This window comes from Nuphar pumila, chromosome 15, assembly GCF_984573655.1.
Source record: "Nuphar pumila chromosome 15, dmNupPumi1.hap1.1, whole genome shotgun sequence".
NCBI classification, from domain to species: Eukaryota; Viridiplantae; Streptophyta; class Magnoliopsida; order Nymphaeales; family Nymphaeaceae; genus Nuphar; species Nuphar pumila.
Genome location: NC_143263.1, coordinates 90,634,032 through 90,653,916, shown reverse-complemented (window position 1 = coordinate 90,653,916; position 19,885 = coordinate 90,634,032). Strand labels below are relative to the sequence as shown.

The window sequence follows — 19,885 nt, the reverse complement described above, 5'->3', positions numbered from 1 at the left end:
TTTCATTGGTTATCCAGAAATATAAAAAAATTACAGGTTTTATTACTCATCTCATTCACTACAGATTGTTGAATTGTCAATGTCATTTTGTGGACAATCATTTAGGCTCAGTTTATCACCTTTTGATATGGGTGATGTACCAAGAGAACAATTATTTATCTCATATCACTTTAATATCTTAGTTATGTAGAATCTTTGAGAGAGACCTAAAAAATCTTTTGCTTTGTCTCGACGGATCTCTATGCCAAGTACATAAGCAACCTCACACATATCTTTCATATCAAAATATGATGTAAAAAGTTGTTTTGTCTCTGCAAGTAACTTTGCATCGTTGGTTGCAAGTAGTATATCATCTATATACAACAACAATATAATGAACTTACTCAGACTTTCCTTAAGGTATATACGTCGATCAATGATGTTTTCTGTAAACCCGAAAGTCACAATAGCTTGAAAAAAATTAATATACCACTGTCGGGAGGCCTGTTTAAGTCAATATATTGACTTGTTAAGCTTGCAAACCAAACAATCATCTTCAGAGAAAACCAAGAGGTTGTTCCATGTATACTTTTTGTAGCTCTAAGTCATAATGAGCTACGATGGCCAAAATTATTCTCATTGACTCCTTAGTTGAGACATGAAAGAATGTCTCATTATAGTCAATGCCCTCCATCTGGGTGAATCATTTAGCAACCAATCTTGCCTTGTATCTCTCTATATCACTTTTGGAGTCCCTTTTGGTCTTAAAGATCCATTTAACCCTATGGGTTTTACTCATTTAGGTAACTTGACAATATCTCACACTTGATTCTTAGTCATAGAGTTCAACTCTTCTTTTATGGCTTTTATCTAATGCAAAGATTGTGTGCTTTCAACAACTTCCATAAAAGTCAATAGGTCATCATCTATATCTATGAAATCATCAGGCTCTTGAAGGTACACTACATAATCAAGATGTATGGCAGAATTTTTAACTCTTGTGGATCTCCAAACAGGTCGTTTTACAGGTTCAAATTGAACATGTTCATCATGTTCGTGTTCTTCTGCATTATTCATAATAGATTTATTTTGGATTTGTGCATCAACAATTGGGTGATCAACCACATCATTATTAGGAATAAAAATGTAGTATCTCTTGATATTTTCCTCAATGGGCAGTGAAACTAAATCCTATATTTCCTCAAAACCAAGGTTTTGAAGTACACTTAATCTGACTGAACCATCTTGCAATACGCGCAAACTTGTTCACGTCGAGATGTTTTTTTCGCAGTATGGATGCTTAGTAGATTTCAGTCTAACCCAAGCTTATTCCATTGGAAAACTGCTAAGAAATTCACGCGGTATTTGTAAGAGACAAAAGATTATACGTTGACATATCATAAGATTAATCACATTGAGGTTATTGGCTACTCAGATGCAGACTTAGGAGGGTGCCTTGATAGTAAAAAGTCTACTACTGGGTATGTCTTCCTACTTGTTGGGGGCACAATCTCTTTGAGGAGTGGGAAGCAGACGACCACTGTTGTTCACATCGTGGAGGCAAAACTTATAACATCGTACGAGACTACTTTGCAGTCTATATGGTTGAAGAACTTCATATCACAGTTAAATGTGATTGATTCCATCGAGAAACCATTGAAGGTCTACTATGATAATGAAGTTGCAATATATTTTTCGAATAACAATAAAAGTACTACGTTATGTAAGCATATGAAATTAAAATGCTTTATTGTTAAAGAAATGACAACGAATCATATAGTGCATATTATTAATATTGATATCAAAGAGATGATTGTTGATCCTCTTACTAAAGGGTTAGCACTAGGATTGTATTCCGAACATGTATTGAGAATGAGCTTGTTAAACTCTTTTTGACATATGCATAAGAATAAAGTGATCACATATAATTTTGATTCTCATTATGGTTGTTTTGTTAATCTTATAAGAATTCGAGATTCAACTAAGGATTTGTAGAATATATTTTAAAGGCTAATTTATTTATCAAGTCATTCCCATAAGGTATTCGATTAAGGGTTTATCGCTGGGACAATTGGCAGAATGTTGGAGTCACACATGTATAAGAACTCTCCTAGAGGTATCCCTATCAGATAAACCTTACAATTTGGATGGAACAATTATCTTAATTGTTTCCTAATAAAGTTTAATGTTATAAAAGGGGTATTGATGAGAGACCTTAATACAATGCACAATACAATTTGGCATTGAATCCTGCTCACCATCGCTGAAGGGCCTGCACTCATTGAGGGTAGCAATCAACTGGGAAGACGAACATCTCAGAAACGCTCAACCGGTCTACCGTCGACCATTATCGGACAGTCATGCCCGTATTAGGTATGCTCTTCGTCTCTCCTTTTGCGTAGGCAATCCCAACAAAACTGTCTACTTGAGATCGTGGTTTACATCATAGTAAGCCCAATCGAAATTTTAACCAACAAATCCCAGCCAACTCATGATTCGAACTAGATCCAATGTGTTAAAAGTTGAATCTGAATCCAACTTTTATATGCAATACCAAATCCAATAAAGAATCATTCAGAACAAGAGTTCAACATGTAAAAAGTACATGCAGAGTGGACTAGACTCGGATCCTAACTTAAATAAACATAAATTCAAATCCATATCCCATTCCATAAAAGTCCTATCAAACAAGACCGGATCCCATTGAAATACGTGCCCAGACTTTTTAAGACATTATAAACAATAATAGCACGTCAGATTAAGAGCATAGGCTTGATCAAGAGTTTAGCATGTAAAAAAGTACATACTGGATCATATCTGGATCCAAACATAAATCAATTAGAACTTAGAGATCATCATTATGAGTCCATATCCAGATCCTTGAAAGCGTGATCAAAACAATGCGAGCTCGACCTGAATGAACGTTGAGATGTTAGTTTAATATCCAATGTCCAAGAGCAACATATCAGATTATGATCAAAGGTCCCATGCCGAATCTGATCCATTTTGACCACTAGGTCCCAACTCTGAACAAGAGAGACTCCATTGAAGATGCCTCTATTCTAGGGGTGTGAATGGGTTGGGATTGACCTGTATCAAACCTATAGGGTTAGGGTTTGGTGATAAACAAGGAGGTCCTATTAGAATCCGGATCACACTCAAAGGTTCTATTTAATATATATAGCTGGATATGGTTTGTGAAATTTCATACTAGAACAGTTCCCACTAAGATCCCCAATTCTTCAATGTGAAAAAGATAAAAAAAAAATTATTTTACTGATTATGGTCGGGTCTCATTCATGTAATCCTTATAGGATCTGGGTATGTTTTTTCTTATAGTGAATCCGATTGGACTTGAGTCTGGACCCAGTACCAGCAACTCAAATCAGATCTGGGTTTGGTCTCACATGGATCCGAACCAAACCGGACAGACTACTCCACTCCCACCACCACCAGGACCCAAACCCGATCCGAATCCAGTGGGACCTGTTCCGGTTCGATACGAGCGAATCGATACGGCTATTTCCGAATCGACACAGACAGGGGACACAAGAGACAAAATCGTCAGTCGGGGAATGCCAGAGGCAAACAGGCGTTTCAAGCAAAATACAAGAATACCCTCCCCCGGCAACAAAAATTATCGTAACTGAAACAGGGTAGTAAAAAAAGTATTGATTTGATAACGGAACCCAGGATTCAGCGAGTCCACAAATTTGCGACCAGGTTCATTGTTTCTGCAAGAGCGTTGTGATAAAATCTCACCCTAGCCGCCTCTTCCCACCGGAGAAGACGCCGTCTCTGCAACAGCTCTCCGGCGACCGTCCGGTGCCTGAAAACCCTAAGAGGGAAACCTTAGCGATTGATCGATTCTCCGGTTGGCAAAAGGCTTTCTTTGTTTCTTCGGAGATGGCCACCATGATCAGATCTCCGAGCGCTGGGTTGTCGATGGATTTGAAGCTTCAGATTTCGGCCTTCCATGGCCTGAGATCCATCAGACCAGCTCCGGTTTCTGGAGTCTTCGTCTCGCCGCCGGCGACCTCTCAGGCACGATCGTCGGTTGTCACGGCCGTTGCGATGGTGAGTTTCTTGGGAGATTGAAGCTATTTTTCTGTGGAAATTTCGTTGTTCTTTTTGGTTTAGATGGCCGTTCTTAGTTGCATTATCTGGACATTCCAGGAAATTTCGCTCCTTCGTTCGTTCTGTCGTAGTAGGAAGGGAACGGAGATACTTTCTCAGTACCTTTTCAAAATTTTCAGCTTTTTGATATGCGTTTGGCTTGTCGCTTTTTTCTTTCCCCCATTTATGAAAATATGCCGAAATACTCAAGGAATTGTATCATCATTTTCCTTACCGTGATCGTATCATTGTCTCGGTCATACATATAGAGAATGACTCTTCTGCGTCTTCCTCTTCCCTACGTTGGTAAGTAGGACTGTGGCCTTCGTGTGTGAAACAATTGCGTGGTCATCAATATCTGTACTTATTGAAGTTCCCATTGATCTCTTCCTTGCTTCCTCCACTTTAGTAGCATAGTATTGATTATTGCAAAACTTAGCTTGAATCATGCAGCTGAACTTGCTGAAAGTCGAAGTCAGCCTTCGGTTCAAGGTTGGTTATATCCATCTTCATTCATCTTGTTTGAAACTTATTGGTGGGAAGCAGGAAGAAGGAAGCAACGAGGAGAAGCACTGCCAGAAATCTTTTGGTTGTTGGTGTAGTTCTACAAAAACATTGTTAAGGAAATGGAGAACATTACCAATATAACTATGAAAGTAAATCCATAAATCAAATGTTAACATGAGCATGTGCAAAGAACACCCAAGAACAATAGTTATGCATGCAGCGTTTTGAAATACTCATGACATGTATGAGTAAGTAGTAACCTTACTTTATCGTGGTACTAGCAATAATGAGGAATTTTTATTGTGTTTGAGGTATCTTCTATAAGTTAGAAATCGAGACATCTGGATAACCGTACTTACGGCCTGACAGCGTAAAACTCCGTGGGCTTACCCCTTGCCCCCAGGGCGTCACCATGCTTCAGCTTGTGCAAGGGGTGATGCCCATGGGATTTGAACCTAGACGACCTGTGTAGCGGCTTAGGTCCCATCCCACTACGCGAAACCCCTTTGGGGCCTTGATAAATGTTGTTTGTTAATTTTCCACTGTAAACTTACTTTCCCTTTTTTTCTTTTTTATTTTCCTTTCCTTGTCTTGGGGATTTGAACTCAAAGAGAACTTGGTGAAACGTTATATTGAGATCATGTAGAAGGTTTGGGTAGTTGAGACCATGCAAAGAAGAGAAAGTGCTCATCAAAATGGATGTTAACAAGGGCCAAAATTTTCTTGTGCAACCTTTTGTTTTTGTCTTGTCATGTTTGAACACTCTGATCTGGGCACTAGAACAGCCAAAGAAGTTGTTGAGGAGAATGTTTGCTTCCTAGTTCCTACTATGTAACTTTTCTTGATTGCTCACTTCTTTTAAATTTCTATTGGTTTCTGTTGTTTGATGCTACTGCATGAATGGTCCAGCTTACACGTCCTGGCTATACACATTGTGGCCATGTCGTTGTTCCTACCTTAAATGGAATAAGGAAACCATCAAAACTTAAATGGAAAAGGTCCCAAATTGCTACACTTACAGCTCAACAAAGATTGCCATTGTAACATATTTAATTTAAATTGATGATGATTTTAAATGCATGATTATGATGTATAGGGATTTCCTATCTTCTTTTCTCCCTTTTCCCCTTTTAGTAAAAGGTATATGAGTATTGAATATTCAGTCTCGCGAAATGTTAAAAGCATATGCTAAAAGGGCCTTCATTCTAGTATTTGTTGTAATAACACCATGGGAAAGAAAGATTTTAATTCACTAGAATCCTAATGCTTAGAATACTACACTGTCGGTTAGAATAATAAAGCAGCTGCCCTGCTGCTCCAGATAAATACCTTAAACACAAGCAGCATTATGAACGGGACATAGGGCTGATGTTTTCCCACTGAAGTGTTTCTAGCTCTCTTCCACTAGGGTGGCATCTAACCTGATTTTTTACTTTTATTTGCAGCCTCTGAAGCCTGGAACTGCAGCTGAACCTAAACGAAGCAAGGTAGAGATATTTAAGGAGCAGAGTGACTTTCTGAGGTATCCTCTGAATGAGGAGCTGCAAACAGAAGCACCAAACATCAATGAGGCTGCTACACAAATAATCAAGTTTCATGGAAGCTATCAGCAGGCTAATCGAGATGATCGTGGCCCTGGAGGTAAATCATACCAGTTTATGCTTCGTACAAAGAACCCATGTGGCAAAGTTCCAAATAAGCTCTACTTAGCAATGGATGAACTTGCGGATGAGTTTGGAACAGGGACCCTTCGCCTTACAACTAGACAAACTTTTCAGCTGCATGGTATCCTTAAGAAAAATCTCAAAACTGTGATGAGCACCATTATCAGAAACATGGGTTCTACTCTTGGAGCATGTGGAGATCTCAACAGAAACGTTCTAGCCCCAGCAGCCCCATTTGTGAGGAAGGATTACTTGTTTGCTCAGGAGACTGCAGATAACATAGCAGCATTGCTTACTCCGCAATCTGGTGCCTATTATGATCTGTGGGTGGATGGCGAGAAGATAATGTCTGCAGAGCCCCATGAGGTGGTTAGGGCTCGTAATGACAACTCTCATGGAACAAATTTCCCAGATTCTCCGGAGCCCATTTATGGTACTCAGTTCCTGCCAAGGAAGTTTAAGATTGTAGTCACTGTGCCAACTGACAACTCTGTTGATATTCTTACAAACGACATTGGAGTTGTGGTGGTCTCTAATGATGATGGTGAACCACAAGGATTTAATATTTATGTAAATACTACATATTTCTTTCCTCTTATTTTTTTTCCTGGGCTATTATGAATTCTGTATTACAAAATCCTAACCTATACAAGACTTATTTGTAATTGCAGGTTGGTGGTGGTATGGGAAGAACACATAGGGTGGAGACCACTTTCCCACGTTTGGGTGAGCCACTGGGATATGTGCCAAAAGAGGATATACTGTATGTTGTGAAAGCCATTGTAGTTACACAGCGAGACAATGGGCGACGAGATGATAGGAAGTACAGTAGAATGAAGTATTTGATCAATGAATGGGGAATTGAAAAGTTCAGGAGTGTTGTTGAAGGTTACTACGGTAAGAAGTTTGAGCCATTTCGGGAGCTTCCAGAGTGGGAGTTCAAGAGCTACCTTGGCTGGCATGAACAAGTAAAGATCAACTAATATATTGTTTTTTTTTTCTCTGCTTCTTTTTCTCTCTATCCTTTTTAACATGAGTCATATCAGGGAAATGGTGCACTATTTGTTGGGTTGCATGTTGATAGTGGGCGCATTAAAGGGACAATGAAGAAGACTTTGAGGGAGATAATTGAGAAGTATAACTTAAATGTGCGTCTTACACCTAACCAGAATATCATATTGTGCGATATTCGTGGTGCATGGAAGCGGTCCATCAATACAGCTCTTGCACAGGCTGGTTTGTTGGTAAGTTAAGTTTTCCTTGATCTTATGGGATTGAAAAGTTATAGTGAAATTTAACCAATAATCATGTGTTGGTAAAAATGTTTTGATCGAGGGATGGATGACTTTTGTGACCTTAAGTCCCCCTCCCCCTCTTTTGGGTATATTCCCAAGTGTATCAAAGGAGGCACTTATTTGGTAGGTTTTTCTTGGATCCCCTTCAGGCTTCAACCCATTATTTCCTTCGCTTTAATGAAGTTTACTTGCCATTTCAACAAAGAAACTTGCTCTTTCTAGGTGCCTTTCAATTTTCTATCTCTTGTATCCTCTTTTTCTTTTCCAGCTTTTGAATTTATTGACCCATTATTAGAAAATATTTGCAGGACCTTATGCATCTTTGGTCTTGTTGGTATCCTTTCTGAGTGTCTTTCTTCAGACTTCAAACTCTGCTACTGTCCTCAGTTAGCAGGCTAGTGCTTTGTTTAATCTCAATCATCACCTGTTACAGTGCTACCCTTGGATTTAATAAAAATTTGCAAGTATGATTTGAAAGTGTTTGTTGTTTTTAAATGTTAATACTGATGCCACCAAAGAACACATTATCCATGATGTTTCAGCACTAATTGTGACCAAAATCTAATAGTGGATTGGATGTCAAGAGTGTGAAGGCATCTTCCAAGGGGTTTAAGCACCTTCCCAGTTATTGGAAATAGTAAAAATTGTCTGTCCCTGTTTACTTGAGTATGCTCATGGAGTTTCAGTCCTGTTTCCTTGAGTTTCTGAGATTTTTGTTACATCCGTACTTTTTTTCAGAGCTTCCTCTTGGCTCCCCTAAAGCCTCATTAGCATTGGTTCCTGTTTTTCAAACCCATGCTTCCCTCTGAGAAAGGCTTTTCATCGGCGGTGACCTTAATGGCCATGTAGGCATTAGTAGGGATGGATTTGAGAGTATCCATGGAGGCTATGGTATAGGAGAAAGAAACGAAAGTGGAGAAAGGATTTTAGATTTTGGTTTGTCCTATGATATGATCTTAGCAAACACTTGGTTTTGGAAGAGGGAGTCTCACTTAGTAACATTTAAAAGTGGGGTTAATACGAGTCAGATAGATTTTTTCCTACTTAGAAAGAGAGATAGGGGTTGTTGCATCGATTGTAAGGTTATACCGGGAGAAAGTGTAGCTACACAACATAGAGTCTTAATTTTAGATCTTAGAATTAGACAATGCCGCAAAATGGATAGACATAGGATAGATCCTAGAATTAAGTGGTGGGCACTGAAAGGAGCTAAACAAGGAATGTTTGTAGAGCGGGTAGTTAAGGAAGTTGATTAGTGTCTCGAGGAGGATTCAGAATCTATGTGGAATAAGATAGCGGGTGACATGAGAAAGGTGGCTAAGGAGGTATTGGGTGAGTCTAAAGGCGGTGCACCGCTAGGTAAGGATACATCGTGGTGGAACGAGGATGTCAAATTAGCTATTAAGGTTAAAAGAGAGTGTTATAGAAATCTAAGTAAAAGTCGTGATAATGAGAATTTGGAGAAGTATATGATAACAAAGAAGGAAGCTAAAAAAGTAGTTCGGAACGCGATGAATAAGGTATATAAGGTGGTTTATGACAAGTTGGATACCAAAGAGGGTGAGAAGGATATTTATAGGCTTGCAAAGATGAGAGATAGAAAATCGAGAGATCTGGGTATGGTTAGATGTATCAAAGATGAAACGCAAAGGGTTTTAGTCAAAGATGAGGAGATTAAGGAGAGATGAAAAAATTATTTTGATAAGCTATTTAATGAAAGTCATGCTCAAGATCTTGGAGACTTTTCCATTCCTTTTCATGAGATGAATCATGACTTCATGCGCAAGATTCAAAAGAAAGAAATTGCAGAGGCTTTGAAGAAAATGAAATCAAGAAGGGTAGTTGGCCCAAATGGTATACCTATCGAGGCTTGGAAATGCTTGGGAGAGAAAGGTTTAGAATGGTTGACAAATCTTTTTAACAAGATTTGGCGGACAAGTAAGATGCCTAATGAGTGGAGGAAGAGTACTTTGGTGCCTCTATATAAGAATAAGGGTGATATACAAGATTGCACAAACTATCGGGGTATAAAACTCATGAGTCATACTATGAAACTTTGGGAGAGGGTGATTGAGTCTAGGTTGAGGAAGGTTGTCATGATATCAGAGAATCAATTTGGTTTTATGCCTGGAAGATCAATTATGAAAGCTATACATCTTCTTAAACAACTTATTGAGAGAAATAAAGAGAGGAACAAAGATTTGCATATGGTTTTTATTGATTTGGAGAAGGCTTACGATAGAGTACCTAGGGACGTTCTCTGGTGGACAATGATGAAGAAATGTGTTTCTCTCAAGTACATTAGTATAATTAAAGATATATATGAAGGAGTAGTAACCAATGTCTGCACTTGTGGAGGGGTGACAACCATTTTTCCTATAACGGTTGGGTTACATCAAGGATCTGCTTTAAGCCTTTTCCTATTTGCTATAGTGATGGACGAGCTTACGAGATCAATTCAAGAAAATGTGCCGTGGTGTATGTTGTTTGTTGATGATATTGTTTTGATTGATGAGTCTAGAGCTGGGGTTAATGCTAAGTTAAAATTATGGAGAAAAACATTGGAAGCAAGAGGTTTTAAGTTGAGTAAGACAGAATACATGGAATGTCGATTTAGTAAGCAACGAAGTAGTGATGGGAGTGTAGTGAAGCTTGGTGAGCAAGAAATACCGCTGGATGATTCTTTCAAATATTTGGGATCTATCATTCAAAAGTATGGAGAAATTGATGGAGATGTAAATAATAGGATAAAGGTTGGGTGGATGAAATGGAAGAGTGCAACTGGAGTGTTGTGCAATCGTAGAATGCCATTGCGGTTGAAGGGAAAGTTTTATAGGACGACTATTAGGCCCGCTTTACTATGTAGTACAGAATGTTGGGCTACCAAAAGACATCATATTCAAAAAACGAGTGTAGCTGAGATGCGTATGCTGAGATGGATGTGTGGAAATACAATAAAAGATAAGATTCAGAACGAGGAGATGCGTAAGAAGGTAGGCGTTGCACCCATTGAAAATAAGATGAGAGAGAATCGTTTACGGTGGTTTGGACATATTCGATGAAGGCCTAATGATGCTCAAGTTAGAAGGATGGAGAAATGGGAAAATATATTAGTTAAAAGAGGTCGGGGTAGGCCTAGGAAGACATGGATGGAGGTGATAGGAATGGATATGAATGCTTTGAACCTCACCGAGGACATGGCATTAGATAGAAATGAATGGGGGAGAAGGATTCATGTGGAAGACCCAGAATGATTTTCTTTGTTGGTTCATATCGCCGACCCCAATTGTTTTGGGATGAAGGCGTAGTAGTTGTTGTTAAATTAAGGAAGTAGACCCATACATATCTTGTGAAGTCATCACTGAAAACAACATTAACCACCCTTTGATATGACCGAAGAGAGTCCCCATAATCTGAATCCATCAACTCAAAAGTGTTTTTTGAAATAAAAGTTATTTGAGGAAAGGGGATAACTTTCAATTTTTCAGAGATACAATCCTTACAAGTAATATATTTTTCATTCCAACAAGTGTATGCAAATGGGAATGAATACGTCTTGAAAAAACAAGGATGTTCAAGTCTTTTATGCCATATTTCAATCATTTTCTTGGACATAATTACAAAATGACTTAGAAGGAATAAACAAAAAATCCATGTAATAAAGATCTCTTATTCTACTTTCTTGTCCAATCCGTTTCTCGGATTCGAGATCTTGCACGGTGCAACCTTTGGATAAGAAAGAGATCTCACATCCATAATAAAAAATTTGAGAAACCGAAAAAATATTTAAATTAAGTTTAGGAACAACTTTTATTTTTGGAACAAGAATTTTTTGAGAGGTTTTTGAATTTAAAGTCACAATGCTTTCAATTTTAAAGAGGTCCCATCGCCGGTTGAAACAAAAGATAAATTTGGGTTGGTGTATATATCAGAAAGAGAGTTTTCATAATGGGTCATGAAAAAAGGTTCCCAAATCAAGAATTCAAGAACACATACCTGGAGGAGAAGAAAAAGCAATAGCGGCACTGGATGCAGATGATGATTTGAGTATTTGTTCAAGTGCCCCCAATAGTTGAGAAAGAAAAAATGTGTCTTTAGAGTCTCCTCTTTTGCTTGACTCCTCCCTCCTGGGTATGAATTCTTCAATGAAAGCTACCTTTTACTTGAAAGTAGTATTGAGCTTAAGACAATTGGGCCTTACTTGTCCCGGCTCATTACAATAGTGGCAAATAGTTTTCTACCACTACCATAATTATTACCACCACTATAGTTATTATTACCATTATAGTTATTTTGCCTCTCAAAGTGTAGAGGCTTGTAAAACTTTACATGGTTGTCAGGCTTGAATATTGTTAACACTTCATTCTCTCCTCCTTTAGACATACCAAGATGAGTTTTTTCTTGGCGTATTTCAGCAACCACATCCTCTAGGGGAAGTGGAGTAAATCTATGAAGAAGGAAAAATCTAACTTACTCATATTCGGGGCGTAGACCATGTAGAATTTGAAAAAAGTGGTCTCTCTCTATTTGCTCCCGTCTTAACTCCATGTCTTCGATAACAAATCATTTAGGTTTAAAAAGTGTCAATTCATCCTATAAGGGGGATAAGTCTCTAAAATAATCACGAACACTCATGTCCCCTTGCTTGGTAGTTTGAATCTTGTCCTTTTGAGTATACATACTTTTCATAAATGTAAAAGCTTCATTGGTCTTTTTAAACTTAGCAATGTTGGCACATATTTTGATGTTAACATTGTTCATAAACATGCAAGAATTCTTGCATGATTAGTCTCCCAAACTTCTACTTTAGATTGATTATCATAAATGACTTTAGCACGATCATCTCCATCAAGAGCTTTAACTTCATCTCCTACCTTATTGGTGAGCACAAGTTGAGGCTCAGGAATAGTTCCCATTACGTAAATATTTTTTAAATAATAAATATTAACAATTATGTATAGTTAAATACTTATATTAGCTTACTCATTGATGTCATGTGCTAAATTTAGTGCTTATACAATATGAATTTTGATTTTTTCCATATCTTAACACTAGAAAATGCATAGTCCTAACTCATACCAGTCACCCAGTCGACCCGCTAACTCGCAAGTCAGGGGTTGGGTGATCTGACTCTGAGTCATGAGTTTGCCAACTAAGGACCAAAGAGCCCCTTCATGAAAACAAAAAGATAAGTACAAAACTGTCCCTAGTGGACAGTACTTATTACAATGAGAGAAAAAGATGAAAATGTCCCTGAAGGGCATTGCCTATTACAAAACTATTTATAACATTATATATATATATATATATATATATATATATATATATATATTAACAGTGAAAACAGGTATTCTTGCATGATTAGTCTCCCAAACTTCTACTTTAGATTGATTATCATAAATGACTTTAGCACGATCATCTCCGTCAAGAGCTTTAACTTCATCTCCTACCTTATTGGTGAGCACAAGTTGAGGCTCAGGAATAGTTCCCATTACGTAAATATTTTTTAAATAATAAATATTAACAATTATGTATAGTTAAATACTTATATTAGCTTACTCATTGATGTCATGTGCTAAATTTAGTGCTTATACAATATGAATTTTGATTTTTTCCATATCTTAACACTAGAAAATGCATAGTCCTAACTCATACTAGTCACCCAGTCGACCCGCTAACTCGCAAGTCAGGGGTTGGGTGATCTGACTCTGAGTCATGAGTTTGCCAACTAAGGACCAAAGAGCCCCTTCATGAAAACAAAAAGATAAGTACAAAACTGTCCCTAGTGGACAGTACTTATTACAATGAGAGAAAAAGATGAAAATGTCCCTGAAGGGCATTGCCTATTACAAAACTATTTATAACATTATATATATATATATATATATATATATATATATATATATTAACAGTGAAAACAGGTATTCGGAAGATTTTGCAGTAAAGAGATGTTATGGGATGAATGGTTTGGGCCAGATGTTGACCCAAAATAAAAGAAAGAAGTTTTCGGAACAGAAATCAATATTTAGGGTTTTTCAAGAAGAGAGAATCAAGAAAAGGAGAAGATAGAAATATGGGAGAAAGGAATAACCATGCCTTTTGGACTCACCTCAATGAATGAATTGGGATCATAAGTGCTCTGATACCATGTTAATCAGGGCTGCATCAACATAAAAGGAGAAGAGGAAATTTAAAGAGGGAATGAGAAGAAGAGAGGCTGCACAAAATCCCAAATCATGTTTCCCAATGTGGGACGTGTGGGATGGATCTCCTTTATTTAGTAACTGATTTGTGTGGTTGTACAATACTACCCCTTAAACTGATATGCAACATAACCTTTAAGCAAGGGGTAAATCAGGAAACACAAAATAATCATAAAGTAATCATAAAATACATAACACAGATCTGGATCCAGATCCATTATCACGTCTCATTACTAAGCGTCATTCTTCCAAACATCCATCACCAGGGTAGTTTGACCAAGTTCTTATCAAATGCATAAACTCCTATTCTGTTGACCAGTTCCCGAACAGAGCCTAAATAATGCTTTGTATGGCCTAAGATGACTATCTGTGAAGAGTGACTCAATTAGGCAATATGTTTTGGAGATTTTCGATGTCCTACACTATTCGAAAATGACAAGTGATAACTTGAGGCTTACCTATTATCTCATTTCGATTCCTGAATCTTTGAAACCATTGGCAAGTTGAGGGTGTAAGGTCAAAGGAAGCTTGACTTCCTCTATAGCATTTTCTTCTTTTGTTGACATCATAGAGGGAATGGGACTCAGTTTCACTCCAGGCAGGTATATCCGCCAGGAGCTTCCCTTTTCTTTTTCCTTGGTTTGAAAATGAAACTTTTAATGGCTAGATGTATAACAGTTTTATCGGTTATGAATATGTGGGACTCAATGCCTTCTTTTCAGTTTGGTTTTCTGTGATTTGAGTTTCGGCAGGAACCTAATGACCACGGAACCACCAATTCGAGCCGATGAAATACATTGCTGCAAATACTGCACTATCGTCACTGCATCTTTGGTTGATCCACCAGTGTTTATGCTCCTTTTGTATGAAACTGAGAATGTTATTACTAGGCACTGATGCATGCTCACTGTTAAAGTATTGTTATTGCTCGGTGTGGTTTATGTTGTCCTTGTTTTGGTCTGCCATGACTTCACACAAGGAAACAGATGCTGACTGCGTTTTGTATGTGAACCAGCATCCTCGGTACGTAGACCCTCTGAACATAACAGCAATGGCGTGTCCTGCCTTACCATTGTGCCCTTTGGCTATCACTGAGGCGGAGCGTGGGATACCTGACATTCTCAAACGAATTCGTGCAGTTTTTGAGAAGGTGAGGAGCCAGATGATTTTATTTCTTCATTTGTATCATTGTTACTAAAAAAAGACCTTGAGCCATAACATTTTCTGACTTCAGGTCGGCCTCAAATATGGCGAGTCAATTGTTGTCAGGGTCACCGGATGCCCCAATGGTTGTGCGAGACCTTACATGGCTGAGCTTGGATTGGTCGGTGATGGGCCTAATAGCTACCAGGTATTTCAGACAACCCACTTCACCAGTTTAGATGAAAGTAAGACCACACGTGGATCTTGCATATGTTTTCTGTTTGGTGTTCGTGGTGGAGTTAGCATGAAGTCGGTTTGCCAGTGAGTCATTTACCGGTGTTCCTGACCTTGCACAAGGGCTGGGAAATGAGACTAGCCACTCGTGGCTCTGCTCATGCAGAGCTCCTTCTAAATCGTGAAATAGGCTTGGCAAGCTGAACATGATCAGTGAGTGTTAGGCTTGGCTTGGCTCGTATATAGGCTCATTAGCTACTAATGAGTATATGTTATATCATAGAGTTTAGATGTAACTGAAGAATAACACTATGTTGTTTTCAACAGATCTGGCTTGGTGGATCGCCCAACCAGACAACCCTCGCAAGCTGCTTCATGAACAAAGTGAAGGTTCAAGATCTGGAGAAGGTTTTCGAGCCACTCTTTTACACATGGAAACGAAAACGTGAACGAGGTGAATCATTTGGTGCCTTAACCACCCGAATGGTAAGAACTCTGCAGCGATCTACTGCCTTTTTTCTCTGTACATTTGCTTGTGCCCATACCCTTGCCTGTCGTCCTAAGGCTAGTATAATTGACTTGATCATTCTCAGGGCTTTGACAAACTGCAAGAGATAGTAGAGAATTGGAAGGGCCCAGAGCCGGGCCACACACAGTACAACCTGAAGCTGTTCACGGACAGAGATACGTATGAAGCGATGGATTCTCTAGCAAAGTTGCAGAACAAGAATGCACATCAATTGGCTATGGAAGTCATCCGCAACTACGTCGCAGCGCAGCAGAACGGCAAGAACGAGTGACCACCTTCAGAGTCATTTCTCTTCCTCCAAACTGTTACGATAACGGTTTCAGGAAGGTGTCTCCAAGGTCACCCGGGATTCTTTTTTCTTTTTCTTTTTCCTTTTCCCCTTAATTCTCTTTTTATATGTAGTGGGACCGATCCAGAACGGGGGACGGATCATGATGGATGCAACGGCTGGAGGTTGAGTCTCGACATCCAAGTGAACTAGTTTTCCAATAGCTTCAACTGCGTATTTGCTTCTTCAGTGAAAGAGAGAGGGATGTATGGGCAACATGAAGAGAGTGCGTAATCATCTGTTTTAGAGGAGAAACTCGGTGCTTATGATTTTTTTTCTTTAGTTTTCGCCCTTTTCTGTTACTGCTGTTGTGAGCCTATAGATTAAATGGGTTTTAGACTTTTAGGCCATTGTTTTCTAGTCTGGATCAGGTGCAATTACATGGCACAAATTGTTGTGCCTTACGCATCTGATCAACCTCCATCTTGGGGGTAGGGCCTGTCAGTTGTAGGGCCCAAGACCTGATGGAGGGCGATCAGGTGCCTAAGGCGCAAAAATTTGTGCCATGTGATGGCACTTGATCTGGACTCATTCTTTTCATGTCACTTTTCTTGCTTTTTATTGAGACTAGTAGAAGAGCCCGGTAAAGGTAAAGGACGGGCACTAACAAGAATATATATATATATATATATATATATATATATATATATATATATATATATATATATATATATATATATATATATTATTGTGTTTCTTGCTCCCTTTTAATTAGGCCTTTTCAAAACTCATAGTTTTAAGTTTTTTTTTTACATCTAACACCACAGAAGTGATCTATAAGGTTTGTTTAGTGGGAACCGACTTTTTTGCCTATTTTGTATATAAGTTTTTCTGGTGATAAAAAATCAATGGTTATGAAGGTGCCAGTTTTTTTAGCTCATAAGAATATTTTTTCGTCGAAAAAACATGATTCAAGTGTCTATTTTGACTAAATCAAGCATGCTCAACACATCTAACGGTTTAGATCTTAAAACCTATAGGGCAGAATGGGAAATGGGGTTTAATATGTTCTCTGTGTGTGTGTGTGTGTGAGAGAGAGAGAGAGAGAGAGAGAGAGAGAGAGAGAGAGAGAGAGAGAGAGAGAGAGAGAGGATCTTTGGACCAAAGAAAGGTCTAAAGTCAATTTTTTCATTGATTGGATTTTACATATTGGATTTTTATCTTTCATTTAGTAAAAAACATGTTTTGGATTATGAATTTTTGATGTTTAAATGCGTTTTTGAAAGCATTAAAATTCAGCTAAAATTTTAAATGCATTGTGAGTTGTACTAAATGTAAAGCATGTTTTTTATTAAATACATTATATAGAATAAATATATGAAGTCTGATAGATTAAATGTTCAATAATTGTCGTTTAATAGTTGTTGGTTGTCGATTTTGAACCTTCATTTTAGGCTTTCTTTTAGTTGGACGGTCTTCCTCTCTCTTTATATATATATATATATATATATATATATATATATATATATATATATATATATATATATATATGTGTGTGTGTGTGATAAATATTGGCTACTAATGAAGGTATGGCACTGATGAGCTAGAAACATGTGTTCAACATTGATTGTTTGCAAATGATTAAGCTTCACACCGATGTGTTCATGGTTCCTTTGCTAAGGATCAAGCTTTGGAACGTGCTTGTGTGATATAAAGATGCCATCTTTTGAGTTATGAATTTTTGACACATTCTGGGCAGTTGATTTTTGAACATCTTTCAAAACCTAATTATTTGCCATAAACAAACGATTCAAAACAAGTTTCCTACTAACAAACCTTGTACATCACATCCATAACATTTGATTTAAAAAAAACTGTATTTTTAAGAAAAAGTGATTTATATCTTTACATTATTAAAACCATAAAAATATTTGTTTTTAATAGTGTGGTGAGTCTCATGAAACTGTTTCTTTGAGCGTGCTGCTAAAAGCTGGGGCTTTATCTGAAAAATACACAACTTTTGATGCATTTTTGTGGGGCCCACAGCGGCAACGCAAATGCAAAGTTCTTTCCTCGCAGAAAAGGAACCCCCCCAACCTTCCAAGGTAAGTTGGAGAGGGGGGATCGGACTCATCTCTCTTCAGTGACACAAACTCCTTGGCTGTGTGCATTCAAAATAACGATTTTCTTTTTTGCGTATGGGCGATATTTTGACGTTGTTGAAACGCTAAAACTTCATCTGCTCATGGTAGTATCTGTTTCTTTCTTAATTGGTAGCTTGCGTTAAAAAAAAACGTTTTTTTAACAAGGCAGCGCATTTTTGGTTGCTTTAACAATTTAAGATGCACCTCAAAACAACGTTAATGTTCCAAATTGGTGTCTAGAGCACAACTTAGGGTGAGAGTTCTAGTTTATGTACACGAAGATATTTTTTATCGTTATTAAAACGTTAAGATTGACTTGCTTTTTAATTGCATTGCCATGAGGTTTATGGTAACAATTTCTTTCTTAATTGGCAGTTAGATTGTCACCTAATCTACCCTTGAACTATGTTTATAATGGCAAATGTGGCCTCAAAATCCAGTTTTCCACGTCTCCTATTTCACCTGGATCTTTCCTGAGTCCATCACGTTTTGACTGAGAAGACGTGGAAGAGATCAGGTGGGCTCGATCCGACTTGCTTGGTCACAAATCTGAACAAGTTTGAAGGAACCCACACGAGTCAGTCAGCTCCTTCCTGAGACTAATGTGTCTTATTAAGAAAGAAGGTGATCCGACCAGAATTGATTGGATTGATGCGGATCAGTAGGACCAAAGTAAGACTTGCCCCACTCTTGCCTTAGCCAAGAATAGGGAACCTTTCACTTGGAAGAATCTAGGAGTGAATGACCATCTACAACTCGACCTTCAAGTCAGCTAGCTAGGATTTGACTAGCTCCTAGCCGAGCAAGCTCGAGACTCGAGTTGTCAGTCAAAACACCAAGCCCAACATGGTTTCAGCCAACGTTTGTACTACCATGGCTCAGGAAAAACTTGATCTCTTCACTACTTGGTTACGCTACAATGAAAGGGAGCCTAGTCAAGAATCAGTCAAGTGGCTTGGCTAGCTCACCAAATCTCACTCGCCTTATCATGAAAAACTGGGCCTTGGCTAGCTCACCAAATCTTACTGGCCTTATCATGAAAAACTGGGTCAAGTTTTAAAATCAAGCTTTCCACACTGCACCTTGACCTGCTCAGCTGCAAACTGGTCTGTCTCATAGTACGGCCCTTCAGGGAAGACCGAATATGAGTCACCAGCAGACTCAAGCTTTTTGGAGGTTCTTGAAAAGAAGTCGTTATTGGGTCTTGGACCCAAGTCGGGTCTGAGTAGGACCAGACCCGACTTCTATATCGGATCAGATCCAGATCCAAACATAGAATGTTGTAAATCTGTTTGTTATTAGAGGGTATTTTTGTACTCTAAAATTATGTATTAGTTAAATACTCATATCCTAATATATGAAAAACACGCTGAACTCTTTTAACGTGTTATTTTCTGCAGCCTCTTCTCCCAATATCGTGTTTCTCCTTTGGAGATCATCGTATTTTAACATGGTATCAGAGCAGTGTTAAAAGCTAGGCTTGGGATTGTTTTTTCAGAAGGAAAGACCAAGGAGATGATCTGATTTTTCAACCCCGATTTCTGCGTCTTCTTCCTCCTTTCTTTTCTGTTTCAGTTCTGGTAAGAACGTCAACACTTTCTTCTTCTTTTCTCTTCTTTAGATTTATTTATGCGTCTCCTTCCTCCTTTCTTCTGTTTCAGATTTAATTAGACGTCACCGTCTCTTCCTTCTCCTCTCTTTTCTTCTTCAGATATGAATCTCTTACCCCTAAAAGTTCAGAATCAGTCAATCTATTGAGACATGAAGAGTTAATCTACCTTTCCTTAACCAAAAGGGTTTCTC

The 19,885-nt window shown here is 38.2% G+C and overlaps 1 protein-coding gene across 1 annotated transcript; it reads left to right on the top strand.

The window, feature by feature from the left end:
- Positions 1-3,625: 3,625 nt before the first annotated feature.
- SIR (sulfite reductase) lies at positions 3,626-16,280 on the top strand. The gene is made up of 8 exons (XM_089988357.1): positions 3,626-4,056; positions 6,048-6,836; positions 6,938-7,234; positions 7,313-7,510; positions 14,780-14,914; positions 14,999-15,115; positions 15,469-15,627; positions 15,735-16,280. The coding sequence occupies exons 1-8, from the start codon at positions 3,886-3,888 to the stop codon at positions 15,939-15,941; spliced, it is 2,073 nt and encodes a 690-aa protein (XP_089844483.1). The 5' UTR covers positions 3,626-3,885; the 3' UTR covers positions 15,942-16,280.
- Positions 16,281-19,885: the final 3,605 nt, after the last annotated feature.

Bases quoted from the DNA above. Each gene is read 5' to 3' on its own strand.
- SIR (XM_089988357.1), top strand. From the start codon at position 3,886: ATGGCCACCATGATCAGATCTCCGAGCGCTGGGTTGTCGATGGATTTG. The intron at 6,837-6,937 runs GTAAATACTACA...TTGTAATTGCAG, and splicing joins CACAAGGATTTAATATTTAT to GTTGGTGGTGGTATGGGAAG. The intron at 14,915-14,998 runs GTGAGGAGCCAG...TTCTGACTTCAG, and splicing joins TTCGTGCAGTTTTTGAGAAG to GTCGGCCTCAAATATGGCGA.